This window comes from Papaver somniferum, chromosome 1 (assembly GCF_003573695.1).
Source record: "Papaver somniferum cultivar HN1 chromosome 1, ASM357369v1, whole genome shotgun sequence".
NCBI classification, from domain to species: domain Eukaryota; kingdom Viridiplantae; phylum Streptophyta; class Magnoliopsida; order Ranunculales; family Papaveraceae; genus Papaver; species Papaver somniferum.
This window is the reverse complement of record NC_039358.1, coordinates 113,543,277-113,558,053: the sequence shown is the minus strand read 5'-3', so window position 1 is coordinate 113,558,053 and position 14,777 is coordinate 113,543,277. Positions and strand designations below refer to the sequence as shown.

Here is a 14,777-nt window from a genome sequence, read left to right as displayed (position 1 = left end):
CATTGGAGTGCAACTGATGGATCTACTGGTCTCTTTGCGTTTCAGAATGGATAAATCCTGGATGAGTACTGATAGAACGAAGAAACGTTATAGAGAAGGAGTTGCGGCGTTTCTGCGGTATGCTGTCAACCATCTCAAGGAGGAGGGTGAGACATATGATGAATTTCTTATGTTGTGTCCGTGTACAAATTGTTTAAATCTCTGTGCATGCTCCGTTGGCGACGTAGAAGATCATTTATTCGTAAATGGAATCGATCAAACGTATACTATTTGGAATAAGCATGGGGAAAAGGATGAGGCAATAACTAGTAGTAAGCCAGTTAACGTCAACAATGGTATGCACGCTGAATTTGAAATGGGAACTCCCACTGATGCTCCAGACGAAGATTTTGGAATGGGAACTCCCACTGATGCTCCAGACACTATAGATATGATGCAGGCTGCAGAAGAGTTCGCAGATGACCCTATAAAGTTTAAAAAGTTACTTGAAAATGCTGAAAAGCCCTTATACGAAGGATGTCCCAACTTCACAAAGTTGTCTGCAATTGTGCAGTTGTTTAAGTTGAAGAGTAAGCACGGTGCATCAGACATGTTTTTTAATGAATTGTTACCCTTGTTAAAGGACATGCTTCCCAAAGAAGGTAATTTAATGGCGAGGAGTACATATCAGGCAAAAAAAATATTGAAATCAATGGGTTCAGGGTACACAAAGATACATGCATGTATCAACAACTGCATTCTTTATTGGAATGAGTACAAGGATGAAAAAGTGTGTCCTACTTGTAAAGCACCCAGATGGAAAGTTGACAGGGATGGTAAAGTTTACGAGAATGTTCCAGCAAAGGTATTGTGGTACTTCGACATCATCCCAAGATTTCAGCGGCTGTTTCAATCGAAGCACACAGCAAAAGATTTGATATGGCACGATACCACTAGAAACAAAGACGGTGTTTTACGTCATCCGGCAGACTCACATGCTTGGAGAGAGATAGATAACAATTTCCCAGAAATTAAAGGTGATCCAAGAAATCTGCGGTTAGCTGTTTCGGCTGATGGAGTTGATGTAAACACAGGCACCAAACATCACAGTGTATGGCCAGTTTTGGTTGTGATTTACAACCTTCCACCGGGGCTGTGTATGAAGAGAAAGTTCATCATGTTGTCGTTACTTATAGATGGTGCGCCAGGAAACAACATCGATGTCTTTTTAGAACCTCTTGTTAAAGATTTTCAATTCTTATTTGAGAAGGGAAAGAGAACATGGGATGCATATGCCCAAGAAATGTTTACTCTACGTGCAGTTGTTTTGTGGACGATAAACGATTATCCTGCTCTTGGTACACTATGTGGTTGTCGCTACGCTGGATATCATGGTTGTGTGGTGTGTCGTAAAAAAACGCACAGTATTAGGCTTCATGACTCAAACAAGAATGTTTATGTTGGTTATAGAAGATTTTTACCCTATGAGCATCCGTTCAGAAGGCAGAAGGGGGCATTTGGCGGAAAACAAGAGTGGGAGACTGCTCCAGAACCAATGACCGGGGAAGAAATATATGAGGAGGTAAAATGTATAAAGAATTCATGGGGAAAGAAGGGGACGAATACTCAAGGGGAAGACGTGCAGGCTACACCTGGAAAAGGTGGAAAGATGAAGCGCATCGGAAAAACGAAAATTGAGCGCATCAGAAAAATATCAAAAGAAGTCGATAGGTCAGGTGAGGAAGAGGAAGGCAGGGAAACCACTTACTGGAGCAAGTACAACATATGGCAGCGACTACTTAGATATTGGCGCTATAATGATGTCCAACATTGTATTGATTTCATGCATGTCGAAAAGAATGTGGGACAAAGTCTTGTTGGAACGTTGCTGCACAACGGGAATACAAAAGATGGATTAAACGCCAGAAAGGATTTGGTGCGTTTGGGGTTAAAATCGGAGTTACACCCTAAGACAGATGACAAAGGAACGATACTTCCCGCAGCATGTTATACATTAACTACGGAAGAAAAAGACATATTCTTGGAGACACTATCCGAGTTAAGAGTTCCAGAAGGGTATTGTTCGGATTTTTCCACCCTTGTGAACCTAAAAGAGCGTAAGCTGATCGGACTCAAATCACATGATTACCATATGCTTATGCAACAATTTTTGCCCGTCGCTATTCGATCAATTATGCCTACACCTGTGAGATATGCTATTATCAGGTTTTGTTTCTTTTTCAGATCAATATCTGCCAAAGAAATCATGGTGGAAGAGCTAGATAAATTGCAAGAGGATCTCTGTGTGACGTTATGCTTACTAGAGAAGTATTTTCTTCCATCCTTCTTTGACATCATGATTCATTTAACTGTACATCTTACCAGGGAAGTGAAGTTATGCGGTCCGGTTTGCTTTCGATGGATGTATCCTTTCGAAAGGTGTATGAAGGTTATAAAGGGGCATGTGCGAAACAAGAATCAACCTTGTGGATGCATTGCCGAAGAGAATGTTGCAGAAGAGACGATTGAGATATATTGTGAGTACCATAAAAGCATCAGGACAATTGGTATTCCACTAGATAGGCATAATACATCTCAGGAGGGAGAACCGTTATCAGCTGAAGAGCCGTGTATAGTTACCCCTGAACAGTTGAGACAAGCACATTTCTATGTAATGCAGAACACGCCTGAAATTGAGCCTTACATAGAGTAAGTATTAATTTGTTTTTTTTTCCTGTTTTTTTTTTTTTTTTTTGTACAAAGTATAATAACATTTGGTTATTGTACATACCAGCCGACACAAGCTATATTTGGAAACTAACTATTCTACTAAAAAGCGAGCATGGCTAGAGAAAGAGCACTCTAACACTTTTGGCGCTTGGTTAAAAAATGAGGTAATAGGTCATAGAAAAAGTGTCTTGTTTGATGTGTTATATTCCTTTAAACTCAAGGTTCATCCTAATAATGAATTTCAGGTTGAAAAAGAGTTGGCAGACGACAGAGAAAGTATCTCAGAGAACTTAAGATGGATATCACACGGCCCGCACTACGAGGTAACGAAATACACTGTATATCGCATCAATGGATATCTATTCCGCACAAGATCCCGTGATGGTAGAATTCACCAGAATAGTGGGGTTAGCGTTGCAGCAAATGACATGCACATATCTAGAGATGATGATGTTACATATGGTAAAGCCTCTTATTATGGTGTCTTGCAAGAGATATGGGAGTTAGATTACTGTGAAAGAAAAGTTCATCTGTTCAAGTGCAATTGGGTTGATAATAAACGTGGGGTCAAAAGAGATGCTCTTGGCTACAAGATTGTTGACCTTACTATGTTGGGATACAAAAATGATCCTTTTATTTTAGCCTCACAAGCTAAGCAGGTATTTTATGTCAAAGACCAGTTAGATAAGAAAAAGTCTATTGTTTTTGTGACACCTCCCAAAAATTATAGAGATGACGATGGCAACGATGAGGAATTCAGTACAGTAATCTTTTCTGCGAATGATAATATCTTGCCGTCTGTAGATCCACAAGACTTGGGTAAAGAATCCCGAAATGATTACTTCCGAACTGACTGCCGAGGTTTACTTATACGCAAGCCAAAATGACACACTCCCGCAGGTACATCGCTTTATTTCCTTTAATCTGTGGTTATTCGGTTAGTGACATGATATTGAAAGAACGATAAAGATGGAACTTATGTTTAATCCTGTTCCTTAGCATGCTTTCTGTATGTTTGCGTGCTTTATTCTTTGTAAAATGAATAACATCATTTTATCCGTGTCTCATATGGAACTTCAATTGAAATTTCTACTACTGTACTTTACAACTTGCTACTCTGGTCACTTTTAAATAGATATCCAAGAGAATGAGAGTTGGTATGTTTTTGTCCTATTGCTTGAATATATTTATGGGCACATGCACTATAACTACATGTTGTACTTGTATTTCAGAAATCTTTTATACACTTCATAACATTACTCAAAGCATATGGTGAAATTGAATTCCAAGTACCCAAATTAGATTCGTAACCCTGTAGATATATGATGGAAACTCCAGTTCATTAACCACAAAAAAAAACATTTAAAATGATGGTGCTAAAGGTCTTATGGTTCTCAATTTTATGGTGAAAGCATTTGGGGGCGGACTGATGCTTTTTCCTAAGTGAATTGCATGGAGCGGTTCACTTGCTTGTGTGAGGAGTTTGTATTGTGTAGCCTGTGAAGAATAGTGAATTTTAATCTCATTTTCCTTGTTCCAATTTAACCCTCAACCGTTTTGAATACCATACTTGACAGGGTTTTTCCCATATCTTGTGAAAGTCCTCTTTGTAAGAAGTCTTGACCACAATTTATGTTGAGTTGGGCTGACACCTTGTATTAATTGTTGTGCCCTCGTTCTTTCTTCCTTGTTTTTTTTGAACTCAGAACCCTATTTTCCTGTTGCAGGTTCGTTGTGGCTATTCAACACTCTACATTGTCCCTGAGCTTTGACGAAGTCATTTTTATGCCATCAGATGCCTCTATAAGTTTGACACTCGAATTGTAGGACACGAACTCTGCATCTAAAACATCAAGAATTTGATTATGGGATTGTTTTGTCTTGTTATATAAAGAGCAAAAGAAATGCATTCCTACTGCAATCGTAGTTTTGGAGTGGCTGGCTCCAAAATCAATTTGATGTAATATTTTGTTTTTTTTCTTTTGGAAAGAGGTAAATAAAAAATATTGGTTGTAGATCTAAATTTTTTCATTAAATATATTGGCTAAAAATATAAAGCTTTTGTGAATTGATAAGTTAAACAGGTTTGGTTGGTCTCACAGATGGCTCCTGTCGTTTGCAGTCCCTTCTAGATTTGTATGAAAAGTTTAAGATATGGTTTCCTATTTTGGATTTTGGCATGGTTATATATCGGGAATTTTGGGAGAAAGTAACACAACAGAACTCCACTATACATGTTTTATTTTCACAAAACACCCGGCTGCACCCGCTGTATTGCAATTACCTTGGAAGCCACAATCACTTGTAATGTATCCTTCTATACACCAGAGCTTGAGGTTTCTTTATTGCAGTGAACATGCATAAACATTACCCTAGCATATGTTGCTTGAAAATTAAGCATACTAGGAGCATTTGGCCTAGAAAAGACTCGGTAACAACCATGGCTAGTACTTTAAAAGTTAAAATTCAATCTCATGTGTCTAATGGATCCGACGCTATGTTCACAATTTTTTTTCGTGTAGCCATATCATAATCCTCCCAAAAAAAATATGGAGTAACCATATGTCAATCTTTTGTCATGTTTGATATAATGTGTCAATTCCTTAGTATATGCGTGTCTAATAAACCAGATATTATGGACACATAAACAAACCAATGTGGCTAAATAAATCCTCTTTCCGTCACAGTCTAAAAGGTGTGTCTATTGTCATCCGACACTTTTGACACATACAAAATTATTTAATGTGGCCATATACGCATCTATGGCTACATGTGATTGGATTAAACTGAAAACCATGACCAAACGATACCCTATGGATACAGTTGATGGGTTTAGGAATAAACCCATGACTAAATGGTGCACTATGGCTACATGGTAAAACAAAATGTGGCTATAGTTATACTGATGACCAATAGCCACACAAATAACCTGAAACGTGGCTGGATTGTACACTAAAAAACGTGGACTATGTGAAGGTTTGTACTAGTGCCAGTAGCTTCTCTTCTAGTTGTATTATAAGCCCATACTGCATTATGTACTTGTTCGCACCATGCTCTGTGATGTCCTTCCAATTTCTTCTTTAATATATCTGCAATTGTTTTATTTGTTGCTTCTACCTGCCCATTAGCTTGTGGATACAAAGGAGTATACTTTCCACATTTTATCTTGAATGCATTAAGTAGCATTTCTATATTCTTTCCTTCGAATTGTTTCCCATTATCAGATACCAACTGCGCAGGAATTCCAAATCTGCAAATGATATTTTCGAATATGAATGTAAAGATATCTTTGTCGCGAATATGCTGTACTGCTTTCACTTTTGTCCATTTTGTAAAATAATCTATTGCGACTATTAAATATCTTCTTTGTCCAGAACCTGGTAAAAATGGTCCCACAATATCTAAGCCCCACTTTCCAAAAGGCCACACACTGGTTGAAGATGATAACGGTGCTCCAGGTGCATGTATTTTCTTTCCATGCCGCTGACAATCTTCGCAACGCCTTGATATTTGTTTTGCATCTTCGTGCATGTACGGCCAGTAATAGCCTTGCATTTTTGCTCTATGTGCCAAAGATCTTCCCTCGCTATGATTGCCAGCATCCCCACTATGTAACATTTTTAGCACTTTTTCTCCTTCCTCTCATGTCAAACATCTGAGTGAAGGTCCGTTAAAGGATTTTCGGTATAGCAGCCCATCTCTTAATTCATAATTCGTTGCGCGGCTTTTTAACTTGTGTGTTTCTAATCTATTTCTTGGTGTTTCTCTTTTCGCCAAATATGCATGAAGTTCCATTCTCCAGTCTGCGATATTGTTCGTTTGTTCTTCTTCTTCATTGTATATTATCATCACATCCACTTATTCTTCTTCTTTATTGATTGATGGTGATAGAAGTGTTTGTATTTTTATGCACCTCGCAGTTGGATCTGTCATCATGCTTGAGATGAAAGCAAAAGCGTCTGCGAGTCTGTTATCCTTTCTTGAAATGTGCCTCCATTTTATTTTTGGGATTTTCGCTGACAATTCTTCAACGAGATTCTTGTATTTCTTCAAGGATGGTTCATTTTTAGTATACTCTCCCTTTATTTGGCGAATAACTAGTTGCGAATCACTAGTGATCCTGGAATTTTCTAGTTTCATTTCTATTGCGAATTTTAAGGCATGTATCACAGCTTCATATTCCGTTTCGTTATTGGTGGATGTGAATTCTAATCTGAATGAGAAAGCCATCTTCACTCCTTCTGGCGAAATTAAAACAATTCCAACTCCATTTCCTTCTCCATTTGATGATCCATCTACCAATATCTCTCATATATTTGGTTCTGTTAATAAATCTTTTGGATCTCCGTGTTCTTCTTCTATATCCATCATTTCTTCTACCGCTTCATCTTCTTCTAAAGGAAATTCTGCCAAGAAATATGCAACAACTTGTGATTTTGGTGAAGACAAAATTTCATATTTAATGTCAAAATGTCCCACTTGTGCATTCCACCTCTCCACTCTTCCTGATCTTTTAGAATTCTTCATCACTGATTCAATTGGTACTTTTGTTAATACCTTTATCTTGTGCGCTTGAAAATATATGTGGAGCTTAAATGATGCATAAACTAATGCTAAGATTAGTTTCTCAATCTTTGAATAATTCTTCTCGGCAGCATTAAAAGTTTTGTTAATGTAATAGATGGGCTTTTCCACTCCTGCGTCTATTCGCAACAACACAACACTTAATGCATGTGACGTCGTCGCAAGATAGATCAATAATTCTTCTCCTGATTCTGCTTTTTGTAAAATAGTTGTATTCATAAGATGTTCTTTGATCCCTTGAAAAACTTTTTTACATTCATCAGTCCATTTAAATTTCGCACCCTTCTTGAGTATATCGAAAAAATATTTGCATTTGTCTGATGATCGCGAAATGAATCTCCCCGGCGAAGCTAGAAGCCCATTCCACTTTTGTACATCTTTTATTGTTGCTGGTGTTGGCATGTCACGAACTGCTTGCACTTTTTCTGGATCAACCTGTATTCCTTCCGTTGATACAATGTAGCCTAAAAATTTTCCCAATGCAACTCCAATAGTACACTTCTCAGGGTTCAATTTAATGTTATACTGCCGCATTTGTTCAAAAATCTCCCTCAGGTCCTGTACATGGTCTTTAGCTTCTTTACTTTTTACTAACATGTCATCCACGTATACTTCTAATGTTTTGTGTATCCATTTTGTGAACACCTTCTCTACCATCCTTTGGTATGTCGCTCCCACAATTCGCAAACTAAATCGCATTTTCGTGTAACAATATAAACCTCTAGGGGCGAAGAAAGCAGTATGTTCTTGATCTTCTTCAGGGAGAGGGATTTGGTTATACCCTTTGTACCCATCTAAAGACGATACTCTATCGTTTCCCGCTGCGGATTCCACCATTTGAGGAATATCTGGTAACAGAAAACTATCTTTGGGGCAAGCTTTGTTTAAATCAGTGAAATCTATGCAAATCCGGATTCCTTTATTTTTCTTTGGGACAATGACCATATTCGCTATCCATTCTGGGTATTTAGCTTCTCTTATGATTCCCGCATCAAGCATTTTCTGTAGTTCTTCTTCTATTTGAAAATGGTAAGTTGTTGCAATTTTTCTTATTCTCTGTTTAAATGGTTTCACATTTTTGTTAATCTCCAACTTGTGGCATGCAATTGATGGATCTATTCCCGGTATCTCATCCATGCTTCCTACGAAAACATTTTTATATTCTCACAACAGGTTAACAGTTCTTTCTTCTTCTTCCACATCCATTTTGGTTCCAATTCTCAATATTAGAGGTTCTTCTATAGTCCCAACGTTTATTTATTTTGTTGGTTCTGCGGCAATGTAACTGGGTTTAGATTCTCCCATCGGTGTTGGTTCTTTTATTGTTTTCACAGGTCCTTCTCCTTCCTCCGAAATTTCGCTGGGTATTCCTTTGCCTTCTTTTGCCCTTATCATTTATACTCTAAATTCTTCTTCTTTCTTTGCTTCCTTTGCCAACTTTCTACGAAATTGTTTCTTTTTTGCTTGTCCTTCATAATGCTTTACTTCGATTTGATGACATAATTTCGCATTATCAACATCTCCTCTGATTTCTCCTATTCCATTTGGTGTGGGGAATTTAATACATTGATGTAATGTTGATACTACAGCTTTTATCGCATGTATCCATGGTCTTCCTAACAACATATTATAAGGTGATTCCATATCCACCACGCATAGTGTTACGTATGTCTCGATCTCTCCAAGTGGAATTCGTACCACTATTTCTCCTTTAGGTTTTTTTGTGGATTTTCCAAAGCCGTGAACAAAATATGTTGAACTGGACATTTCTTCATCTTTAAATCCCATTCCCCGGAATGCATGATAAAATATTATATCCACTGAACTTCCTATATCGATTAAAGTTCTGTTCAATATCCATTCTCCCTTGGATTTTGTTGTCGTCTCCTTCTCTTTTCGTGTAATAGGCACTGTAACAACCAATGGAGATGTGTGGTTCAAATTTTCTTTTGGTATTTCTGCCGTCATGAATGTAATTTTTTGATTTTCCCAATCTTTCAAGGGTGATGTATTTTCTACCGCCATAACCTTCCTTCCTTCAGAATTTCGTTTATGTATTCTTACATTGATGTTTTCATGGAATTCATTAATCATCGTTTTTGTTATCATATTACACTCTAATATTTTGTCATCTTCATTAATTCTAATCATTTTTCTTTTAACTGATTCACTGATTTACTTAATCACTTTCTTGATTTGAACAATCTCAACAATAATCTTCAACTTTCGATCTTCAATGTCCTTGTTTCTAGCGCCATTATGTAGTTGCAGGAAATCCTACATTACACCCCTCATATGATTTCATCATTATTCAACTCATTTTAGATTTACACTCTTAATTTTATTGATCAATCTTTGAATATTCTTACAAGAAAAGATGAAAGAATCAAGAATGACTTCTGCTCTCCTATTTACTTGTTTCTTACTCAAAAAAGATCTCTCCCTTTCCTTTACAACTGAACGACTATTTATAGGGAAATACATAATGGATGACAGCTAATTTGTCCTTTATTTTCGGATAAGACTTGCGACATTCTCGTAACCTTACAAATCTTAATCTCGCAAACTCTCTAATCTTCGCAGGATCCTTACATCTTTCTCATGATTTTAGCTGACGTCGTTTATTATATCATTTCTGCGACGCTGTTGTGTTGTGTTGTTGATAATTTCGCTGAGATATTATTGTTGCGAGATTCTGATCCTACAACTATAACTAATGTTGAGTCTTGTGGTCAAATATCTGGTTTTTGGGTGAATAAGTCTCGTCCTCCCATTAATAGCAGATGACTGCCTTATTTTCACCAAGATTTTATCACTTAGAGTATGAATTTTTTGAAAGTTTTAGATGACTATAGCAAAACTTATAGTCAGATGATAAATTTCTTTTAAGTTTGGAATTTTTTTCACTCCTCATATAAAAAATATCCTTGGAAATGATATAATCAATATTATGAAGGTCAACGAGATTAGGCTTGATGCTAAGTAGTGGGGGAAAACTGATGGAAAAAATGGAATTTACATGAACAACATGAAGGGTCTATGCAAGATTTAAGAGAATGGTGGTTACGGTCTAAGGGATCTCACAAATTTTAATGTCTCTTATTGCAAGATTGGTTGGAGGCTTTTCCACAAACCTACCTTTATTTGGGAAATGACTATGAAATCCAAGTACTTCCCTAAAACAAATCATTTCCACGTTAGTTAAAATGATGAATCCTTTTGGGCCCGAAAAGGAGTCTATAAAAGTATCGTGTTAATGAAAAAACATAGCATACAGGAAATTGGGAAGCTAGAAATGTGTATACATGGGAAGACAACTGGATCCCTGATTTGGATGGGTCTCTAATTATCTGGGGATGTGAGTGATAATAGCCATACCATGTTTGTGGATCTTATAAGGGATATTTTGATTCTGGGTCACAAAAAAGTGATCTGAGTTGCGTTTAGGTCACGAAAATATTTTAATTAGAGTTTGTGTCACAAGACCACGGTTGACCGTTTTCACAGTTAGTTAATTATTTATTTATTTTTAATTATTTTCAATTTGTTTAACTTCGTTAGTTGTTGTTAACAGGTATCTAAATCATCATTTCCATTTCGACTTTCTTGTATCAATAGCACCAGTAGCAACAACTTCTTACCATCACTTGTACCTGCATGTTCACCAGCTCCACCAATTCAAGCAACAACATAACCACCATCTTTTTCTGAATCCATCGTTGTAGATTCTGCAACATATCCACACCACCAAAACCCTGTAATTTCAGCATATACAACACCAAATACTATCCATACCAAGACCATCTTGGTACCAGATTTAACCTTAAACCCCAATTTCATTTCTCAATCCCTAATTTCGCAATACAGTTCCTAATCGTCCACTTTGGTTTCCAGGTGCAAAAGCACCTGACCACTTAGATGGATCGTTAGTCGGCGACTACGAGTTCGACCCTTTTAGTTTAGGAAAGTCAGTTGAATACTTACAATTTTATTTGGAAGGTTCGGATCAAAAATTTAGCTAAGAATTTTTCTGGTGAGGTCATTGAAAGTAAAACTGAAGACTCTGACGTGAAATCACCACTGACCCAAAATTCCACTTCGTTCATTATTCCAAACAACCAACAAAGTGAACTCCAAATACGGCAGTAACCATTTCTCCTTCACCGAATTCTAACTCTAATCAACAGAATGAACCCTAAATCAAACAACTACAAACCATCTCTTCTTAATCACACTATATTTCAAACACCCTTCATCAAATTCAACCAATTCAAGAGACCAAATTTGAAAACAAAATTAATTCATTCTTCCATTGTTCTCAATTAAACGACTGATACATCAACAACTTCACTGATTTCCCCATCTCAGACTTTCACAGATCAACTTCTCCACCATTTCTTAACCATCGTGTTCTTCTAAATCTCTCAAAACAAAACCGAATGCAAAATTTCTCTCGATCTTTGCCTCAGTAGCTGTTAGAGCATAGCTCGGTTGAACCCACCAAGCGTTGGTATGTCAAGTTTGGTTGTCATATTTTAGTGAACCAAAACTCATTTAAAGAGTCGCTTTATTATTTACTAGAGTCAACTTTGTATAGGTTAGCTAGAAAGTTACTAGGATATGATACTTACAAGTATTATGTGAAGACTTGAAGAATGTGAAGAAGTAAAGAGCTACAACGACGACATCATCCTTCCTCTTGAGGTTAGTAATATTTGACTTGAACTGTTTCATTCCTAATGTATCTTTCAAGTCGTTCATATTGAAAACATAACTGCGAAGATGTGAATGATTATACTCTGGTTAGACATAGTATTAAGGAATTACAATATAACGTTTATCTTTTGAACTTAGTATATAAGGCATCGACATAATCGTATGATTGCTACTGTGATTATGTATGGGTATGGGTAAACATTTCATCCTAGGAAACAAGGTTTTACATTCGTTTAAAGGAAGTACAATTCATAAACTTGTTTTGTGAATCGAAAGGGAAATCGCTAGGCTTATTGGTATTGTTATTCATTGCAAATATTTGGATTACCAATATGTGTATCTAGTATAACCGCTCATAATTTTTTATGTATCTTGGTTAAACTATTCACAATGCCTGACTTTTGTATTGGTATGACTTTTATTAGTGAAACCGGTCTTAAGTAATCACCTGAGATGGTATGATCGATACTTTGTAATTGGTATGACCAATTCTGGACATTGGGTAACTGATCCTAGTAAGAGGTGCAACCGATCACAAGTATGTGGAATCGATCCTTGTAAGAGGTACAACAAGTCTTAGTAATTGGTAACCGATCATATGACTTGTGCAACCGATCACAAGTAAAACCATAATAATGTGGTAACCGATCCTAGTACCTAGTCAACCAATTTTTGGAAATCTAGTGTGACCGATCCTAGTATCCACGTGGAGGTAGAACCGAAGCTTTGTGTTTTGGTAGAACCGTGAAACCCATTAATGGTGATTTGATAGGATAATCAATCACATAGTTCTTGGAAGTCAGATGAACCAATTCTAAACTTGTTTGGAAGTGTGGAAAATCGGTTCCAAGATTGTAAATATGAGAAAGGATTTACAAAGTAAAGATGTCGACATACTTTGAACATGTGCAGTAATTATTATCTTTTATTATTCAAAGATATTCCTTAATAACTAAAGGAGAATCCCGGATCGAAATAAATTGAGAATCTTTTAATTGAGGTTTTTAGTTTTTATATGCTTTTAATTTCCAGCAATTAAATGCATATCTTTAGAAAATAGAATTGGTAATGTGCATTTACTAATTGGAGATTTTCTACTGAGATTTCGGTCAATATTTGGACAGTGCATTTCTAGGAATTATGAAAACCGATTTTGGATTTATTGCATATCTTTGAGAATATTCGGTTTTGGAAATTACTTGGTGTCCAAACTTCCTTGGTCTATAAATATTGAAGTTTGCATTTCGAGCAAACTAATCCTCAAAGCCAGCAAAACTACCTAGTTGTGTTGTTACTGATGGAGCCGTCTATTCGGAGAGGAAAGTACCCTAATTAGGCGAAATCTCTTACGACCGCTCGTTTTAAAGACTTCTTTGGGATTGATAATATCTACGAGTATCGTTGGTGGGAAACTTGATAATTACAGTTTATTATTAGTTTTCGATTGATTTGATTGACTAATGGTTGTTGAACTTTGATTGCACCTAGTTTGTTTATGCTTGAGAATCTTCTCTTCTGATATAAGATTCACTCAAACTAGATCGAAGTATCGACGGGGATCTTTAGACTGTTTGTATATCTAAAGACGTCTTGTGATAATCCATCGTTAACAGACTTCGTTCTGTGTATGATTGATCAAAAGAGATTCAAGTTGTTTGTGTGCAGGTGTTTATTGAAGATCTAAGAAGATTTGAAAACAAAGAAGATTTCTTATTTGAGTTCATAATCTTTGGTGTGCACAAAACTTGATCGGATGTGGATCCAACTATAATCGGTTTATCTTTTGATAGATTGGATTGATTAGTTGTGTAGATCGGCATTAATATATTGTCTTTGTGACTAAGAGTATTGATTGCAAAATCTAGACCCAACTACTTTGGTAGTTGTATTTTTAAATAGATCTAAGGACCCGACAAAGGAGTTTATTGGGATAAACGGAAGTGCCTTTTGTCAAACTCATATCACTTGTTTGAAAAGAGTTGTTACCGAACAGATTTGTTGTTCCTTTACTGTTTGGAATACGAACCAAAGGAATTTTTCCAAGTGCGTGACTTATTACAAGTTGGAGGCGCAGGGATACTGAGGGAACTAGGTGAACTATAGGTTTAGTTGCTTGGTCTCAACTATACGAAGTTGGTTTGATTTTTTATAGTGGCTTAATTATGAGAGTATTCAATTCTGGACTAGGTCCCGGGGTTTTTCTGTATTTGCGGTTTCCTCGTTAACAAAATCTTGTTGTGTCTTTTACTTTTCTATTTCCGCAATTATAATTGTTTTATTATAATTAGAAGTAAAATACACAAACGTTAATTCCTAATTACTTGATAGCAATCCTATAGTGTTTGGTTAAGTCCGAACCTATTATAAAGTAATCATACTTCGTTGTTGTATTGTCTCGATCTCGTATCCATAGACGATCACACGAAGTGTGAACCGATTCGTTGTATTGTCTCGACTCAGTCCATAGACAATCACTTTCGGAGAAAGGACTTATAGGTGGAAAAGTTTTATATTGAGGTATATTTGGGTACCCTCATCTTTTCAATTGGTATCAGAGCAGGCAAACACGAAAAGATCTAACAATCTGTGTTTGGTGCGATCCAACCTATAAGATATGAGTCAAAATAAGAAAAGTAAAGCTAAACTTATGAAGAACTCAGTTAACGTATGTTAAGATAATGAGAATAATATCTCAGAGAAGGTCAATGGAAATTGGTGTCGTAAATGTTTTCGAAAATCAAAGAAAACGTCTATGAATAATAACTTGA

General features: G+C 36.5%; 1 protein-coding gene across 1 annotated transcript; it reads left to right on the top strand.

Annotated features, from left to right (window-relative positions):
- Positions 1-16: 16 nt before the first annotated feature.
- LOC113349371 lies at positions 17-3,596 on the top strand. The gene is made up of 7 exons (XM_026593345.1): positions 17-1,090; positions 1,250-1,561; positions 1,838-2,055; positions 2,224-2,307; positions 2,365-2,688; positions 2,774-2,873; positions 2,955-3,596. Exons 1-7 carry the CDS (start codon positions 17-19, stop codon positions 3,594-3,596), a joined length of 2,754 nt encoding a protein of 917 aa, XP_026449130.1.
- Positions 3,597-14,777: the final 11,181 nt, after the last annotated feature.